Here is an 18940-nt window from a genome sequence, read left to right as displayed (position 1 = left end):
CCCCCCAAAAAAAAAAGAATAGACAAACTTTCTAAGTTAGAAAATGAGCATTGAGTTTTTTCTCAAAATGTACAAATAAGACTGCTGTGCTCCACGGTTACTCATTTCTGATTCTCTGTTGTGTGTCTATCTCAACTATAGGTTGCCAACAATTCAGCAAGAGGTGCAACAACGGAAATTACTCTATATTGGTCTATACCTTCTTATCTGGGGGGAAGCTGCAAATTTGCGATTTTTGCCAGAATGTCTTTGCTACATATATCATCATGTATGGTGTGGACAAATAATAATAACTCTCTTCATCTCGAGTTCTCATTCTTCCTTGAAAAAATCTGTTATAGTTAGCTGTCTGATTTGCTTTACTAACATCTTGTTTTTAGTTAGGTTACTCTTTAATTTCCCATTAATGGTAATCAAGTCGTTCATGCTCGTCATCTCTTTTTCGGACTGCTATAGTCTATATGAAAAATCCTTTACTTTTTCTAATGAATAGCAATAAGCAATGAAGTTCTTCTATGTAAACTGATTCATGCAACATGCCGCCAATCAACTTGGTGTCCGCCTTTTTAAACAATTGACTGGCGCTTATATTCTTATGTCCATATCCATTTGACCCATGAACACATCCTCGGTTGGCGCAAAAGAAAACTGTGGTGTAACCATTTTGGACATATTTTCATTATTTTGCTAGACCCTACTTGAAATTGTTCGAGTTATCGAGGGAATACTGAATAACCAACTAGTAACTTTAGGGAGTACATGTGCTATTAGCTTAATTGTACAATCGAGCTTATCGGAGGCATAATGTAATGGCTGTGAATGTGTGACTAGAGTTCAGTGTCATCTCTATGCTAATGTGGTTGTTTTCTTTCGAAGATCTGTTGACTAGTAGTGGAGTGCTTGCAGAGTTCAGGGCTTGCATCATAAAGTGCTACAATTGTTATTTCTATTTTAAGAATGTAGTCAGCCGTGCATCTTTAAATTGTAACGTGCCCACAAAAATGTTCATCTTCAACTATCATAGCTTGGCAAGGGGCTGACAATTCTTGCTCTTACATTTTTATAGATGGCATTTGAAATGTATGGTATGCTAGCTGGAAATGTGAGTGCCATGACAGGTGAATATGTGAAGCCAGCCTATGGCGGTGATAAAGAAGCCTTTCTAAAAAAGATTGTCACTCCAATTTACTGTACCATTGCGCAGGTACACTTTGGCTTTGCTCTCAAACATCATTTGACTGTCTAACTTGTGTTTGATGCTTCTTCACTTGCTAGATATAAGTATTCCACCATCACTTTCAGGAAGCTGAAAGGAGCAAAAGAGAAAAAGGGAATCATTCTCAGTGGAGAAACTACGATGATCTTAACGAATTTTTTTGGTATTAGTTTTTATTACTTCATACTTTATACCCCTGCTTTCTAGATTTTATATTTGTTTATTTGCAGGTCTGCTGACTGCTTTCGGCTAGGTTGGCCTATGCGAGCTGATGCTGATTTCTTTTGTCAACCTTTAAAGCCAGTTGATGAAAGAAATGAAGTAAGTCCATTTCAACATGAAATATTTGTACATGTCTTTTGGTAGAACTTAAAACATTTTACATGTCATTGGGCTCGTTGCAAATGCTGACTTATTTGTCTATGGCACTGCGGTCAGTTTTCCTCTACTAGTGTAACTTTTTGCGTGCGAAAACTACAGTACCAGTCCAACTTAGATAGCAGCATTGCATGGATCTGGCGCAAGTGGTTGCGCCAGCAACAAGTGATGCACCTTGGAGTTTCCAACAATCAATCATGAAAACTTCTTGGATGTAGAAGGTGCTATAATGTACTGCATTTTTCTGTTCAAAATGTATATCATGTAAAAAAGAAGATAAATGAATAGGGCGGCACTATCCATTTATCTTTTTTTACAGTATACAAATGATTGTATTTTTGCATGAATTTTTGTAGGTCCCCTAATATAGCATGGTCTACTCCATGAATTTTTTTCATGATTATTAATTGGGAACTCCAATGTCCGTCACCAACAGGGCTTGTGGACTCAACTGCTTGCGCCAAAATAGTATTGTACTAAACACATATATCAGAGAGTTTGAAAACACAGCTTTATGCCAAAAATAATTCCAAATAGCATAAGGAACGACCCTGTTAAGTATATTTCTCCAAATCATAAGCTGCATTGCTAACCTCCCACGGGTGCCATCGCTGCTGACATGCATGCTGCACGACACCTTGTGGGTGGGCCCACCACTTGCTGAGCTAATCGAGGCTAGTCCGATGTGCATTTACAGAGATTGCATCCGGGCAATGGATGAAGGGTTTAGGTAGGTGGAGGGAGGTAGCATGAGTCGAGGAGAACTCTGCTGCCAATTATAGCCAACTGAGAAAACACACTGAGTGTAATGGTAATGACATAAAAAATAAATCAAAATAAGTCTCTGCAGTATACGACAACCTTTACAGTGGCATATAAAGTAGGTCAAGGTTTAGCAGTGGCATATACCAAAATGTCCCTTTTAGGATCTATTTCATGTCATCATGCTATGTCCTTATTTCATTGAAGTACAACAACAACAACTAGTGCAACTGTTTATTTGCAGAGCACAATAAAAGCTGACAAGCAGAAAGGGAAGGTCAATTTTGTGGAGCTGCGCTCGTTTTGGCACATATTCAGGAGTTTCGATAGAATGTGGAGCTTCTTTATTCTAGCTCTTCAGGTATTTACTTCCACTTTGGTGGTAACTATCTGTCTTCGCAGATTTCACATCCGTCATTTTGTGCATACCTTTGCAGAGTCAAATGCTTTAAGTTGAGAAGTGCTTTTATATGCAAGGCACTTAAACAACCTATGGTAGGTTAGATAGATGAAATACCATTTTCAGCTTAATATAATATTGATTTTTTAATGCCAGATTATGGTTATTCTTGCTTGGAGTGAAGAAGGGTCATTAGGTAATATTTTTGATCCTCTGGTTTTCAAGGAGATCTTGAGCATCTTTATCACTTCTTCTATACTAAATCTTGGAAAAGGTATGGGATCTTGATAACCAACCTGCTACAGTGACTCTTTACATTTTATTCCTTAACCTTTTTTAGCTCACATCCTTATTTTACTTGATTGTGTATTCTTTCCCCGCTCTTTCTCTTCGAGTGCGAGCATGCCACATATGCTTCTTCTCCCTCTTCATACATGTAACTGGCCGTGTAGAATATCACTTTTTTAAGTGAACGACTAAAGTTTTGTCTAATTTCATTGCATAAGGAGTCTGTGAACAAACAAACCATGAAAAGAGGAAAAATATGAAGACCAAAAACCTTACCCCCTGATATAAGAGCCTGTAGATTCTTAGCATTGGCCATGTACTTGCTCTTGCTCATCCTTAATCTGGGTTACAGTCATAAGTGGCGTGCTGCTGAAGTTCTGGGAAACCCTGGCACCACATACTTCTAACTTTCACATGAGACAGGCATGACTAGGTTCGCAGCACAATATCATCTCTGAATATGAAACAGAGTAAATTATGCCTATATGCTGTTACCATTTGGGAATGGGTGGATTAGTTGAATAAGTTTAGAATCGGTCAAAGGAATGTGTCATGATAGAAGTTTTACAATGAAAATTGAATAAGTTTAGAATCGGTCAAAGGAATGTGTCATGATAGAAGTTTTACAATGAAAATTGGCTATGGAGGAAGTTCAACTTGGAGTCACCCAGTGGCCCAAACTCATAATGTGTAGCACTAATATCTTTCAGCGAGCATAAAGCTGTACTGCCAGCGTTCATGATTGTTATGTAGTTTAGTCAAATTCAGCTGGAATGCTCATTTGTATTTATTTACAGCTACACTTGACATAATCTTTAATTGGAGGGCCAGGAGAACGATGGAATTTATGGTCAAGCTGAGATATGTCCTGAAGTTCATATTGGCAGCTATGTGGGTGGTACTTCTGTCAGTTACATATGCGTACACCTGGGAGAAACCGACAGGAATTATTAGGACCATCAAAAACTGGTTCGGAAATGGTCCAGATCAACCATCACTCTTTATCATTGCAGTAGTCGTATACTTGTTGCCCGATATGCTAGCTGCTGTACTTTTCGCTCTTCCATTACTACGCCGGAAACTTGAAGGTTCAGATTACAAACTCATGAGATTGATCATGTGGTGGTCTCAGGTAATTTACATTTGAGTGAATTTTACTTATCTCTCTACTACTCTCTATCTTATAAATTGGAGTTGGTGGTGGTAGTGGTCAGTTCACTTCCCCACTCCATCCCAATCTCCCTCATCCATCTAGAACTCAACATACCCCTCCAATTTGAAGAAAAACAAATCATACCTTGCAATGGTGCTCACATCGCTGCGGCAGTTACACAAATGCAGTGTTGGCTGCTTGATTGAGTTTCTTTATTGGTTGTAATAGACTACTAATCCAGTACGACTGAATTGTTTCTTGTGGTTCCTTAGCAATGGATGTGCGTTATGCTAGTGAAAAATTAAATTTGTGCTACTATTTCATTTACCAAAGCTAACATTGCCTTAAACCATCAAGAATATAATGCTCTCAAAAATTCTTTTATGTTCTGCACTTCCCTCGAGTACTTATATGATGGAAACAAACTGTGTCTATATGACTGCAAAAACTTTAAAAAGTGACTGTAGAATGAAATTGATTTGTTTTCGGTAAGCTGAATATCATTCTGTTAAAATAAAGTAATGCTAAGGTAAGTTGATATTTAAAATCAAATATATAAAATAATAACATTGAAAATGCAGGTTTTTAAAGTTATGTAAATCCAAAGTAATTATGTATAAAATGTTTACAAATATACAATAATTTTAAAAATATTCTGAGTTATTATAGTTTTGGTTTTGAATTTGGTTCTTAGTTTCTAAGATACATCTCGGTGTAATTTACTCTTTGACATTGATGCCACATGTGAATTTTCCCCTGAAATTTCAATAGAAGCTTTACAATTTATTTACTAATTCAAGTTGAACATTGTGAACTTATGTTGTTGTATTTATGCAGACTCGCCTGTTTGTTGGTAGGGGAATGCATGAAAGCGCCTTTTCACTTTTCATGTAAGAGCCTGTATGTTAGTGTTCACTACATACTGAATCCTGGATAATCAACAATACATATGTAATTGCAAGGTTGTATATTGAGATGTGGTTCTTGTTTCGTTTTTTCAGGTACACCATGTTTTGGGTTGCTCTTCTTTTGACAAAGTTCGTATTTAGCTACTATGTCGAGGTGATTATATACACATACCAATTTATCTTCTTTTTTATGCCAATAGTGTTGAAGTATATTTAGATTGCCAACTTTGTCCATCAGTTTGAACTTTTGATTCTACTGGTCGGTGCATGAAACTTAATATGGCATTAGAGCCAAGAGGTCTTGGGTCCAAGTCTCAGATTTCGCAATTTAAATAAAAACATTGCCTGCCCTTTTTCTGTCCACATTTAGGCCTTATCTAGCCACATGTGAGAGGGGTGTTGAAGTATAAGTGCATTGCCCAACATTTTCCCAGTTCGAACTTTTGGCTCTACCTGTTGGTATATGAAACTTGATATGGTAGTGGAGCCAAGAGGTTTTGGGTTCAAGTCTCGGCTTTCACAATTTAAATTAATTTTTTGCTCGTCCTCTTTCTATCCACATTTAGGCCTTATCGAGCCACACGTGAGAGGGGGTGTTGAAGGTTCTACTGGGTTGGTGCATGAAACTTACTCCCTCCATTCCAAAATAAGTGTCTCAACTTTGTACTAACTTTAGTACAAAGTTGTACTAAGGTTGAGACACTTATTTTGGGGCGGAGGGAGTACTCCCTCCGTCTGGAAATACATGTCGAAAAAATGCATAAAAATGAATGTATCTAGAATTAAAATACGTCTGGATACATCCATTCCTCCGACAAGTATTTCCGGACGGAGGGAGTAATAAATAACATTCAGCCAAAATCAGTGAAAGATTTTTTTTGTGGTCAAGCTAGCCGTGTTTGGCCAGAGAGGTCACTGGTAGCAATTTACATTTGTTACTTACCATTTTTTTGGAATATTAACTTACTGAACATCCTACATGGCAGAACAACAATTTGAGTGTCTACCGATTTGTGATAGATTGTTGGCACTGGTTTAAATAGTGTGTACCCGAAGTGTAGTAGCTAGTGTTTTTATAACCGGTAGCAGGGTACATAATCAGTCAATCGTAAAGTAAAACATCTAAATTGTATGGCCTGATATAACTATTCCACATATACAAGAGCTAGTAAATGATCATAAAAGCTACATTTCGGGGAAGGGTATGCCCTTAGAAAAAAAAAGGGCAGCCCGGTAAATGTAGCTCCCGCTTGTGCAGGGTCCGGGGAAGGGTCCGACCACTTTGGGTCTTATAGTACGCAGCCTTTCCCTACATTTCTGCAAGAGGCTGTTTCCAGGACTCGAACCCGTGACCTCATGGTCACAAGGCAACAGCTTTGCCTCTGCGCCAAGGCTCCCCTTCTAGCTTGACCTTAGAAAGGGGCAAAATTCTTCTAGATGGCCCAGTTATGTCCTTACACCTATCCCTGAAAAAAAGGTCCTTAATACTTCAAAACTTGCATAGATCCTTACTTACCAAAGAAGTGTTTGCACCATGATCCGGCATTGAATTAAGATATGGGATTAACGATCCTGGAGTGGCTTCCAATTGTTGCTTTGACATACATCTATCTATAAATTCCAAATGCACCTCAATATTAAACCTCCATTTTCAGTTGCTACTGTACTTGCAACTATCTAATCTAATAGTTATAATGCCCCCGGATCTTTGCACCAACCATCCATTTTAGCGCCCGAGAATAGTTTTGTAGTAATGACAAGTGAGAAAACTTGCAAGTTTATGGATCTAAACTGGAACCTTAGGAGAAAACTGGAGATTCCAAGTTTACCAAGGTAAGCCACACTTTGTTACAACTACGAGTTCATGAAGCTCGAGTGCAACTTTCTCACAAACTTGTGTGTTGGAGATGTTGCACTTATGAGATAGTGCAAACCATGATGGTCTAATACGTTGAACAGTTACATTTTGAAGTCGCAGGAGTATTTGAGCCTGATTGATTTTACTTGATGCAAATTTTCATCTGATTTATTTTGCTTTGTTCAAATAAATTGGTATTGAACTAAATGCATCTCTAACTTAACTGTTCCACTTGTTCTTATAGATCAAGCCTCTTGTTGTACCCACCAAGGATATCATGAAATTCCCTATAAATCATTTCCGGTGGCATGAGTTTTTTCCAAGAGGTATTTATGTCTTTCTGAGATGTGAGAAGTGACAAACTCGACCCTTTATCAAAAGTTCATCCAAAAGCAACCCTAGTCCGAAATATTAAATAAGTCTGACCTTTTTACTCCGCGCCAGCCATTCTGGTGCTGACGTTGGCTATGTCAGCACCATGTATCTTTGCATTGAGCAAAAGTCAACCTTTTGATGGTTGAAATGACGATTCACATGGCAGTGCCATTGTTATCAGCGTTGACCTTTGAGAGCTCAGTGCCATTCTTTTGGCGCTGGCCAGCACCGCCAACCCATGTTACCAACTTATAGAAAAAAATGAAAAATGCATGCACTAACATTTGAAAAGAAACTGCATGCATTGCAGGCTGAGCACCACATGGCAACACTGCTAATATTTTCCATGCAACAGCGGCTAGAAATTCTACTTTATCTTCTATTCCTATGCATATCTCACGTACAAGGAGCCAAACTTCACCAAGCTCACACCTACACCACTCACTCAGCTAACTTGGCAGTGCGACCAGTGGCGGAGCTACGTGCATGGCTGCAGGGGCCGTGGCCCCCCCAGCCTGGACGACTTTAGTGAAGGAAATTCATATAGTAAGTTTTATATTAGAAAAAATAGAGCTTTTGCCCTCATTAGAAATTGTATTTTCTCATTGGCCCTCCCAATCAATCTTGTCTAGCTCCGCCACTGAGTGCAACCAATGCATGTGTTACATACAAGTGAACCGCTTAGGTTGGCAAATCATTCAGCACCAACGGGAATGGCGCTGAGCCCGTGATGGTTGCTGACCTGTGGATCGCCGTTTCTACAAATATGCCAAGTTTTTCTCAACGTTAAGATGCACAGCACTGATTTGGTTAGATTTTTGGACTAGAGTTTTGTTTGGCTGAACTTTCAACAGAGGGTCAATTTTGTTAAAACACTGCAAAGATGATCATTTGGTGTTTATTTGTTTATAACATTCCTTAATCATGTTATGCAGCGAAGGGAAACATTGGCGTTGTAATTTCACTTTGGGCCCCAGTCATTTTGGTAAATTCTTTTCCTTTGTTTTGATGAAAAGTTCAATGCCTATTATGACCATGTGACCGATTACGAAAAGTAGGAGGCTGCCACTTTATGACAGTTTCACTTGTGCACTAGAGGAGAGCACGACAATGATTATGTGCATTTTTCCCTTTCCAGGTGTATTTCATGGACACGCAAATTTGGTATACAATCTTCTCCACTCTAGTTGGTGGAGTTTATGGTGCTTTCCAACGACTTGGCGAGGTTATCTTTTAACTGCTTAGTGATGTCTATTTACAAATTCATCAAACAGGCCACCATTACTTCTCTGTTATGATGCGGTCCCTCTTTCATAGCGTAACTCTTTTATCCCAGCATGAAGCTTTTTTGTTAACATGACTCAGGCTCCTCAGTAGGCAGTTCTAATGATTGTAATTTCTCAAAGAAATCATTTACAAATCATATGAATGAGTTTCTCAAAAGAAATCATTACAAATATCTTTTTCTTTCCTGGATGAGACAGATCCGCACACTTGGAATGCTGCGGTCTCGCTTTGATTCGATACCTTTAGCCGTTAATGATTGTCTAGTTCCGGTTGAAACATCTGATGCAAGGCGGAAGAAAGGTCTAAGGTCTAATTTCAAGAATCGTTTCAAGGAGGTACTTATATACTTCATTTACATATTAGTGTGGTATTCTCGCACTTTATTGTTCGATATTAATTCTTTGAAATATATTGTTAATGATACTACATTTTAGATGACGCATGAAGACAAGGAGAAGGTAGCTGCAAGATTTGCACAGATGTGGAATGAAATTGTCTCTAGCTTCCGTGAGGAAGACCTTATAGATAACAGGTAATTAGATTGTACTCCCTCTGTCCCATAATATAAGAGCGTTTTTGACACTAGTAGTGTCAAAAATGCTCTTATATTATGGGACGGAGGGGGTATGAATTATAAGTTTTCAACTGCAGTTAAGTTTTCTGACCATAAGCAAATGCTGTTGTTATTAACATAGGGAGAAGGAGCTGCTACTTGTTCCATATGTGGCTGATCAGGGTCTTCGTGTTACGCAGTGGCCTCCATTTTTGCTTGCCAGCATGGTTCTTCTCTGCTTTTACTTTGTTTATTTTATTTCTAATTTATGGGAAGCCACCCTCATCCCCTTCTATTTATATGCAAATGGACAGGTCCCCATAGCCGTTGACATGGCGAAGGATAGCAATGGTAAAGACCGTGACTTGAAAAAGAGGATTGAAAACGATTATTATTTTTCTTGTGCAATTAAAGAATGCTATGCATCATGTAAAAACATCATCAATGATCTTGTACATGGTGAACAAGAGAAAAGGTATCTCTCCTATATCTTTTATGAGTCCTAGACTTTATCTGTTAAACTTGTGAGAAATAGTTGCCTGATCCATGGTGTATTGATGCATTTTATTCGTGCTGCTTTCAGGGTCATAAATACTATATTTACTGAAGTTGAAAAGTGTATTGCTGAGGACAAAGTTATTACAGATTTGAATATGCAATCCCTGCCAGATCTCTACAATAAGTTTGTTGAATTGGTAGAATTCTTGGTATGTATGACATATTTCCAGTTATAAAAAACAAGGTCATAAACAATAAGTTATAGTTTTTTTTTTGTTTTCTACTGAATTACGGAAAAGGTACAATTTATTTCTCCCATTTTTAGAAGTACAAATATGGATATATTGCTGGAAAGTATGCACCTCAATACAAAGCAATATAATTTTCATTTTGTGTTTTAAAGTTGCATTCTTCCTTTCCTTTAAGTGTTGATAGTGTACACAAATAACTGATTAACCCTATGTCTTCTCATGCCACCTTAGAACTCTTTACTGGAGGTACTTGTCTTTCATGAGCTTGTCTAAATACGCTGGCACAACAACTTAATCAGCAACTTATTAGCAGCAGTCTATTTTATTTTCCTGAATATGAGCAAATCAAAATGGTCTATCTTTTTTCCAGTAACCAGATAGAAACTGGAACAGCACACTAACACGAAGCAGACGTGTGTGTGTGTATGTGAATACTATTCATCACACATTACTGGTGGTTCCAGTGATTTGTGCCAGCACATGACACGTTGAGTTTCTTTTGGACAATGCATGGTTACGTACTATAGCCACGACCAGTGTGCAATTTTACCTAATGTAAGACTAGCACTGCATGCATGATTCATTAAGGAAATAGCTAGACCTTTTTTAATGAAAATATCTAGACGTTTTCCTACTTGCCTCTTTGTACTGATGTCGATTCGTAAGCTCATGTTGTCCTTTTGTATATCTTTCATTACATAATGCTTGTTAGACATACTATAGCATAAATGTAGTCCATTCACATGTTTGTGCAACCATATTATGCTGTTTTGCCTCGTTGTGCTCATTCTTGTTTTTCATGCCTCTTTCTTTTGTTTACTAATGTCAGAAAAAGAATGATGAGAAAGACAGGGTCGCTGTGATAAAGATATTTCAAGATATGCTGGAGGTTGTAACGAGAGATATAATGGAAGACCAACTTCCTAGGTACAATGTTGTTTTAAGCATGTATAAATATCCCTGACGATGAAGTACTGCACTCTGCTATCTTACTGCTTAGAGCTCATTCTGTGAGCAGCTTATATTTGTGGTTTTTCATTGCTTCTTTTACAACATGGCAGTATTTTGGAGTCAAGTCACGGGGGTTCATATCAAAGGCCAGAGGGCATGACAGCATGGGGTAATGAATATCAGTTATTTCAACCATCTGGAGCTATCAAGTTTCCACTAGAAGTCAGCACAGAGGCTTGGAAAGAAAAGGTTTTATTGAAGAAGTAACTGAAACTTTTAAAATCGTGAATGTTTCTTGTTTTCATAGACTGGGGGGTCATTTCCTGACCAATTTGCTCCATTCTTAATTCCTGCCGATAATACAATTCTTCTTGTTCCCCTTTTCTTGCGTTTCAATGAAACCGGGTGTTTACCTATTGTCTAAGGATATAATCTTCACTCCAGGTGAATAGGCTGGAACTACTGCTCACGGTGAAAGAGTCTGCTATGGACGTTCCTTCAAATCTTGAAGCCAGAAGGCGTCTTACCTTTTTCACTAACTCTCTGTTTATGGATATGCCTGATGCTCCTAAAGTCCGAAACACAATTTCATTTTCGTAAGTCCTTACATGTAACTTGCACATTAATTTTACTACTAGTGGTTGTGGCCCACCATTGCGGGCCTCTTAAGAGGAAGTTGTGCTTGTATTTCTCCCTCTAAAAAACCCTCAACTTCATCTTAAAATTAAAAAGAAAGCTTTCTCACAACACGTGAACATCACATACATCTAAAAAAAACTAAAAAACATTCTGAAAATGAAAAAGAAACAAAAGTCTCACTTCCATCTTTCAAAAATAATCTAAAAAAACATTTCTCAAAAGAAAAAAATGTTTCAATTTCATCTTAAAAAAAAATCAAAAAGTTTCTCAATTTCATCTTTAAAAAAATCAAAAAGTTTTTTACCACGGCCAACCAGCATGCGCCACGTGGCCATGCTGGTTGGCCGCCATTCTCCCATATCTTAATGTGTTTGATTCCTCTTTTGACCTTGCATGCATCACTCTTTTTGTGAAACTGAGATCAAGTATATAGATCTACCATAGTGATTTGTTTCTGTAAATGGCAAATAGAAAAATGTAATAGCACACAGCCTGAAATGATAAGGTCTTATCAACTTCCTCTTTCTTCTCTTTTCATCTGCTTCTGATTCACATGTCAGATATTTCTGTTATAATGACGAGATTTGTTTTTTGTGTGTAGTGCATTGACTCCTTATTACAATGAGCATGTTCTTTTCTCAATAAAAGAGCTTGAAGAGGAAAACGAAGATGGAGTTTCCACTCTGTTCTACCTACAAAAAATTTACCCAGGTAGGGGGGCGAAGAGGAAGAACAATTTCTCCTTTCCAGTCACAAGTAATAAAATATATTTATTGTGTATGGTTATGCATACAGATGAATGGAAGAATTTCCAGGAAAGGATTGAGGAAGAACTAAAAGATAATGAAGAACTGAAGGAAGAAGCACTTCGTCAATGGGCTTCATACAGAGGCCAAACGCTAACTCGAACAGGTACAATTAATTGGTTAGCATTTATTTGTTGAATTCAGCTACATGTATCACCCTTTTTCAAAAAAATGCTATTTTTTCTCAATTTAACCTGATCATGCTTAATTTTAAATTACTTGATTGATCTGAAACAGTTAGAGGCATGATGTACTACCGAAAAGCTTTGGTTCTTGAAGCATTTCTAGATATGGCCAAACATGAAGGTAATATTTTTGTAGTCTCTGTTATCTCCCCAGCTAAACCCAAATGGAAAGAACGGGGGTATAACACCATTAGCAGCGCACCTTTACTAGTGCAAGCATGATTTTATGATTGTAACATGCGTTTTCTGCAGATCTCATGGAAGGGTATAAAGCAGCTGGGTCAATATCGGATGAAGAGTGGAAGTCCTTGATTGCTCAGTGTGAAGCATTGGCTGATATGAAGTTCGCCTATGTGGTATCATGCCAACAATATGGAAATGACAAGCGTTCTGCTCTTTCAAATGCCCAAGACATATTACAGCTAATGAGAACGTAAATGACCCTTCTGCATATATCTGAATAACAATAGAGGATATAAATTTTGTGGAATACTCATTTTCTAGAAGAGGAGTCTTGCCGCAGCCGTAAAGGTGTTGCCTTGTGACCTCACAGGTTCAAGTCTTGAAAACAGCCTCTTACAGAAACGTAGGGAAAGGCTGCGTACAATAAACCCAAAGTGGTTGGACCCTTCGCCGGACCCTGCGCAAGCGGGAGCTACGTGCACCGGGCTACCTTTTTTTTTACTCATTTTCTAGTTGCTGCGTGAAATACCCATATCTTGATGTAACCCACATGAAATTTTCTCACTTGTTCTAAAAAATCTCGAAATATTGGTGGGCATAGAGACAGGGATATTATATGGCACTGAGAAATTTCATGATCAAATTAGATTGCAATTCTGAGAAACAAAAATATGGAAGCAGCTCAATGGAATAGTGCAGGAAGCCCGTAACCATATGTCTCTGGGAACTTAAATTTTTCTTGTTTCTCCCTGATACGGTCATGCAATTACCCAGAGCCACAACACATGCTTTCCCCCACATTTGCCTTCACAAAGTTCACAAGTTCACATAAGTGTACACTTGATTACCCATTATAATTTGATAGTATAGGAATTCCATTACTTAGAGTTTACCTTCTAAGTGTAAACTAATTGCTGGAGTTATATTTCTCACAGGTACCCTTCTCTTCGTGTAGCATATATTGATGTGGTGGAAGATAGAGTAGGAGAGAAGCAAATTGAGACAGCTTATTACTCTACATTGGTAAAGGTTGCTCTAAATAAGGACTCTGAATCTGCAGGTCCAGTACAAAATCTTGATCAGGTAATGCTAGTTCAATTTTATCAGGCTATGGTGCGGAACTTCTGTCAAATCATGTTTTGTGAAGCAAATAAATTTTACTAATAGAAAGGGCAGTGCAGAACCAAAATACCCACAGTTTGTTTTTCTGAAACTAGTATGGATCTAAAACATGTGATGGAAGATATAAAGAACACAGGCAATGCAATTCAACACTGAAGAAAAAATAAACTAGGAAAACAATGGAAGGGGCATTCTCAACTATCTTCTAGGTGCTGAAAATGGTTGCAGTAATCTTCCTACTTGATTGATTCATGGACGTCATTAAACGGAAATTTAGTCTATGAAGTCTTCATACTTATTTCTGAAATTTAGTCTATAGTTAGAAAATAAAATCAGATGGCGTAATAAAGCGGTCACTAAACTTGCCACTTATGTAGTTGTGTTTTGTGATACTTTTACTATCATTGACTGATGGAGGTGCAGTTAGCAAATTCATGTTTTAAGGGTTCAAGTGACATGATTGTAAAAGTTTAAAATCTCCGCTGCAATTTCTATTCACAAAACTTCTCCTTTTCCATAAAAAATGTCAAGATTCCTGGATGAGTACTCTTTTTTGTTTGTATAAATGACTCATGTGACATTTCTACCATCTGAGCACATCTTTATGTTTCCAAGGTTATCTACCGAATAAAACTTCCAGGCCCTGCAATATTGGGAGAAGGAAAACCCGAAAATCAAAACCATGCAATAATTTTCACCCGTGGTGAAGGCCTGCAAACAATAGACATGAACCAGGTATCTCCTATCATGCTTATGGTGCTTTTACTTATGAAATTGTACTAATGCTTCTAGTAAGAACTCATTTGTTTGTTATCACGCCATTAATTTCGTAGGATAACTATATGGAAGAAGCACTTAAAATGAGAAACTTGCTTCAAGAGTTCCTTACAGAAGATGGAATCCGGCAGCCATCTATACTTGGAGTTAGGGAGCATATTTTTACTGGCAGGTTGATTAATAATGTAGTACAATTGAGATTTTATTTTCTGTTATCTATGCATCTTAAACCTCTCTTGTCTCCCATGGTGCAGTGTCTCCTCCCTTGCATGGTTTATGTCAAATCAGGAGCACAGTTTTGTGACTATTGGACAACGGCTGCTTGCAAACCCTCTGAAGTGAGATCTTCTCCTATTAAATATTTCACTATACATTTACTCATACATTTCAATGATTAGAAAAACACTCTGTACATTTATTCTGGCAGTGTGTCAACTACTGTAAAAAGAGCACACACACACACACACACACACACACATATTTATTTGAGTATCAAAGTATTCGGAAAAGTATTAATAGTACATTCTATTTAGTCCCTTATTATTTCGCAATAGTTAGTGTGAAAAATAAGACGGGAGTGCAAGCATTCATGTTCCACAAGAATTGTCATACATGCGGTTATCCAAAAATTCTATGAGAGAGCAAGTCTTAGATTGAATTTTTATAACTACTGGGTGGAAACAGTTAAGGGCTATGAATAAAACCAAGGAAGTAAAACATGTATCTTTCAACGTATTGTCCACTTGTGCAGTGATTTCTTATGACATGGTTATTCCTCTGTGTCGCCATTTACTTCATACTGTCCATCATTTGTGTCTACTTTCATATTGTTCTCTTCTACCAATTCATTCATTATTTGCTTGATTCAACTAGCAGATCCTGCATTTGTGTAATGAATTCTCCTTTTTGAATTGTATCTAAGTTTATTACTGAATTTGTCTAGGGTTCGATTCCACTATGGCCACCCGGATGTATTTGATAGGCTTTTCCATCTAACGAGGGGTGGTGTCAGTAAGGCATCAAGGAGTATCAACTTAAGTGAAGATATTTTTGCAGGTTTGTTACATGATTTTATCGAGTGATCAATGATGTTCTTAAGATCAAGGCTTCAGGGGGTAGTGTTTATAAAAGCCAACAGGGTAGTCATTAAAGATGTTTTCTTGCAAGAGATAACAAAATAGATATCAGTATTATATTTTGATTCATATTGTCTTCAATACTTTAGGGTTTAACTCAACTCTTCGTGGTGGCAATGTAACACATCATGAATATGTGCAAGTCGGCAAGGGACGAGATGTAGGACTAAATCAGATCTCCAAGTTTGAGGCTAAGGTGGCAAATGGAAATGGCGAGCAGACCCTTAGCCGTGATATCTACCGTCTTGGGCATCGGTTCGATTTCTTCAGAATGCTTTCATGCTACTTCACCACAGTGGGATTTTATTTCAGTACACTGGTATGATCACTTTGTTCTGAATATATCCATACAAGTTTCTCTGCCAAATGCAAATATGAATCTTTATAGCCCTACAAACTTCTCTCTGTAGAGATTGTTTACAGCTTAAGGGGCATATTTGTCTCATTTATATTATATTTATATGTTCACAACGACTTGTATTTGCATTTGGAGTATATCAGTACAATGAACTATAGTTGTTTCTAACGCCTTTTACTCCTCTCAGTTGACAGTCTTCACAGTTTATGTGTTTCTGTATGGGCGCCTTTATCTTGCTCTCAGTGGACTTGAAGAAGGGCTTGCAACACAACGGAAATTCAGCCATAATCATGCTCTTCAGGTTGCTCTTGCCTCGCAGTCTCTTGTTCAGCTTGGTTTTCTGATGGCCCTGCCCATGATGATGGAAATTGGCCTTGAAAAAGGATTTGGCAAGGCACTAAGTGAATTTATAATGATGAACTTGCAATTGGCATCCGTGTTCTTTACATTTTCACTTGGTACCAAGACTCACTATTATGGACGTATGTTGCTTCATGGAGGTGCTCAATACAGAAGTACCGGCAGGGGATTTGTTGTCTTTCATGCAAAGTTTGCAGAAAACTACAGGCTATATTCTCGCAGCCACTTTGTTAAAGGCATCGAGTTGATGACTCTGCTCATCGTTTATCAACTATTTGGCCAAACTTCCCACTCAACCATCGCATATATCTTTGTTACGTCCTCCATGTGGTTCCTAGTGTTGACATGGCTCTTTGCACCCTTTTTATTCAACCCCTCGGGGTTTGAGTGGGCGAAAATTTTGGATGACTGGTCGGATTGGAATAAGTGGATCAGCAATCGTGGTGGGATTGGTGTGTCACCAGAAAAGAGCTGGGAATCCTGGTGGGAGATAGAGCAGGAGCATCTGAAGCATACAGGAACACTCGGAATCATCTTTGAGATAATTTTGTCCCTTCGGTTTTTCATATATCAGTACGGCCTTGTGTACCAGTTAACTATCACAAAGGAGAACAAAAGTATCGTGGTATGCTTTTCCTCCAGTTCAGAGCAGTGTTTTGATTTTGACTGTGCTAGGTGGTTGGGTGGGTCTTTAACATTTTTCAATTTTGTGACTTCCAGGTTTACTTAATTTCATGGCTCGTAATTTTGGCGATGCTGGTTATTTTGAAGGTGAGAGAGCATGCTTGCTTTGTCAATAGAACATGGATCAGTCAACACAAATGTTTATAGCAGAACAACACGATTTCCTGTCAACACCGTCCATTTCTGAAAGTTGCGTTGGCTAAATTCCTTTCCTAAATTGCCTACCGTCTTTTCAGATCATATCTGTCGGAAGGCGGAGGTTCGGCGCGAACTTTCAGCTGTTCTTCCGTCTGATCAAGTTCATGATATTCGTTTCGTTCTTCGCTATTTTGGTTGTGCTGATAGTACTGCTTCACATGACTATAAAAGACATACTTGTATGCTTCCTGGCATTCTTGCCCACCGGATGGGGAATACTGCTGGTCAGTCTTTCTCCTGCTTGTGTCTGCTTCATCATATCATATATACTACTAGTACCATGACAGTGGCATGCTTGCTTCTGTTTCACCTATGCTTCCGTTGGTTTCTTACTGTTGCTCTGTTATCACCTCCAGATTGCACAAGCTTGCAGGCCTCTTTTCCGGGTGACGGGGCTATGGGGATCTGTCCGAGCCCTTGCGCGGGCGTACGAGGTTATCATGGGGATGCTTCTGTTCACACCAATTACTGTCCTCTCATGGTTCCCCTTCGTCTCCGAGTTCCAGACGCGGATGCTGTTCAACCAGGCGTTCAGTAGAGGTCTGCAGATTTCCCGGATTCTTGGCGGTCAGAAGAAGGAGAGGGCCGCTAGCACCAAAGACTAAGGAGCTGTTCGGCAATCCTCCCACCCTGAAATCTCAGAATCTGTGGAGCTCCTTTTTCCTCGCTCCGTCATTTTTAGCAACAGCTCCAGGGCGGACTTGGGGAGCGGAGAGTCCCCGAACAGGCCCTAACTTGGCTTGTTTGCCCAATTGCCTGACATTTTCAAGATCTAGTGCTTCTGCTATAAAAAATATATACATATAGTGCTACTTCAGAATACATAGGGTGTAAATATTCCAGGATATAGAAATATTTCCTGTGATCACAGCTTCACACAAGGTGCAATGTAAGGAATTGTAGTCATTTCTTGTGTAAATACTACAGCACTTCAGCAACGGCCACTGGCCAGGAGCTGGGGACATTGGTCCTTGAGTACATTGATCGTGCGACGCAGCTAGTACCGGTACATCCATGCTACCTTTTCCCCCGTGCTGTGCTACGGTAATCATTTCTTTCTCCCAGCAGTTCTGCAACTACAACTCTACAAGTACTAGCTCACTTCACATCATAGAGTGTGTGCCTTAATTTCTCGTCTGTAATGAAAGTAGCTCCGGCATGATCTTATTTACCTGCTGAAGACTAGTTACTGTACTACTCCCTCCGTCTTAAAATAAGTGTCTCAACTTTGTACTAGCTCTAGTACAAATTTATACTAAGATTGAGACAGTTATTTTGGGACGGCGGGAGTATGTGTTATTGGTTGCTACAGAGTTTATTATTTTGGTCTGCTTGCAGTTAAGTAATTTCAGACCAAGCAGTGGTCCTGAACTTGGAGTAGCTCGGTAATTAAAATTGGTGGGAATCCGTATGAACTGATAGCGCCAGCTCATCCGGATCCGGGGCCGGCTGCGAGTGGAATGGCATGGCAGGCGCACTGGACCTCTTCTCCCCGGATTTTGAAGCGCCCGGCAAATGGGCGTCAGTCGCATTTGCATGTGGTGGGGCTGCCTGCTCAGCACCAAGGACGACCTCGATCCAAGGACAAAGAGGAGTAAAAACTAAAAACTCGAG

General features: G+C 38.8%; 1 protein-coding gene across 3 annotated transcripts in view; it reads left to right on the top strand.

Annotated features, from left to right (window-relative positions):
- LOC119291834 (callose synthase 3-like) overlaps positions 1–18493 on the top strand; it is a 22424-nt gene extending 3931 nt beyond the window's left edge. For 2 of the 3 annotated variants that reach the window (XM_037570638.1, XM_037570637.1), the window contains exons 11-43: positions 142–268; positions 1067–1204; positions 1303–1379; positions 1447–1537; positions 2601–2717; positions 2913–3030; positions 3842–4176; positions 5035–5087; positions 5199–5259; positions 7208–7289; positions 8274–8323; positions 8477–8563; positions 8823–8960; positions 9060–9157; positions 9321–9653; positions 9762–9885; positions 10757–10854; positions 10989–11127; positions 11323–11474; positions 12119–12228; positions 12313–12429; positions 12561–12629; positions 12761–12941; positions 13627–13774; positions 14429–14548; positions 14647–14762; positions 14845–14928; positions 15534–15646; positions 15816–16045; positions 16272–17069; positions 17165–17215; positions 17365–17550; positions 17683–18493. In XM_037570638.1, the coding sequence (XP_037426535.1) occupies positions 142–268; positions 1067–1204; positions 1303–1379; positions 1447–1537; positions 2601–2717; positions 2913–3030; positions 3842–4176; positions 5035–5087; positions 5199–5259; positions 7208–7289; positions 8274–8323; positions 8477–8563; positions 8823–8960; positions 9060–9157; positions 9321–9653; positions 9762–9885; positions 10757–10854; positions 10989–11127; positions 11323–11474; positions 12119–12228; positions 12313–12429; positions 12561–12629; positions 12761–12941; positions 13627–13774; positions 14429–14548; positions 14647–14762; positions 14845–14928; positions 15534–15646; positions 15816–16045; positions 16272–17069; positions 17165–17215; positions 17365–17550; positions 17683–17931 (4990 nt within the window). In that variant the 3' untranslated portion in view covers positions 17932–18493. The remainder of the gene's footprint in view (positions 1–141; positions 269–1066; positions 1205–1302; positions 1380–1446; positions 1538–2600; positions 2718–2912; positions 3031–3841; positions 4177–5034; positions 5088–5198; positions 5260–7207; positions 7290–8273; positions 8324–8476; positions 8564–8822; positions 8961–9059; positions 9158–9320; positions 9654–9761; positions 9886–10756; positions 10855–10988; positions 11128–11322; positions 11475–12118; positions 12229–12312; positions 12430–12560; positions 12630–12760; positions 12942–13626; positions 13775–14428; positions 14549–14646; positions 14763–14844; positions 14929–15533; positions 15647–15815; positions 16046–16271; positions 17070–17164; positions 17216–17364; positions 17551–17682) is intronic. The other variant, XM_037570639.1, reaches the window with a different exon arrangement.
- The last annotated feature ends 447 nt before the right edge of the window (positions 18494–18940 follow it).

The sequence above is a fragment of the Triticum dicoccoides genome, chromosome 4B (assembly GCF_002162155.2).
Source record: "Triticum dicoccoides isolate Atlit2015 ecotype Zavitan chromosome 4B, WEW_v2.0, whole genome shotgun sequence".
Lineage (NCBI taxonomy): Eukaryota > Viridiplantae > Streptophyta > Magnoliopsida > Poales > Poaceae > Triticum > Triticum dicoccoides.
Note: the sequence above shows the minus strand (reverse complement) of the source record. Positions and strands in the feature narration are given on the sequence as shown.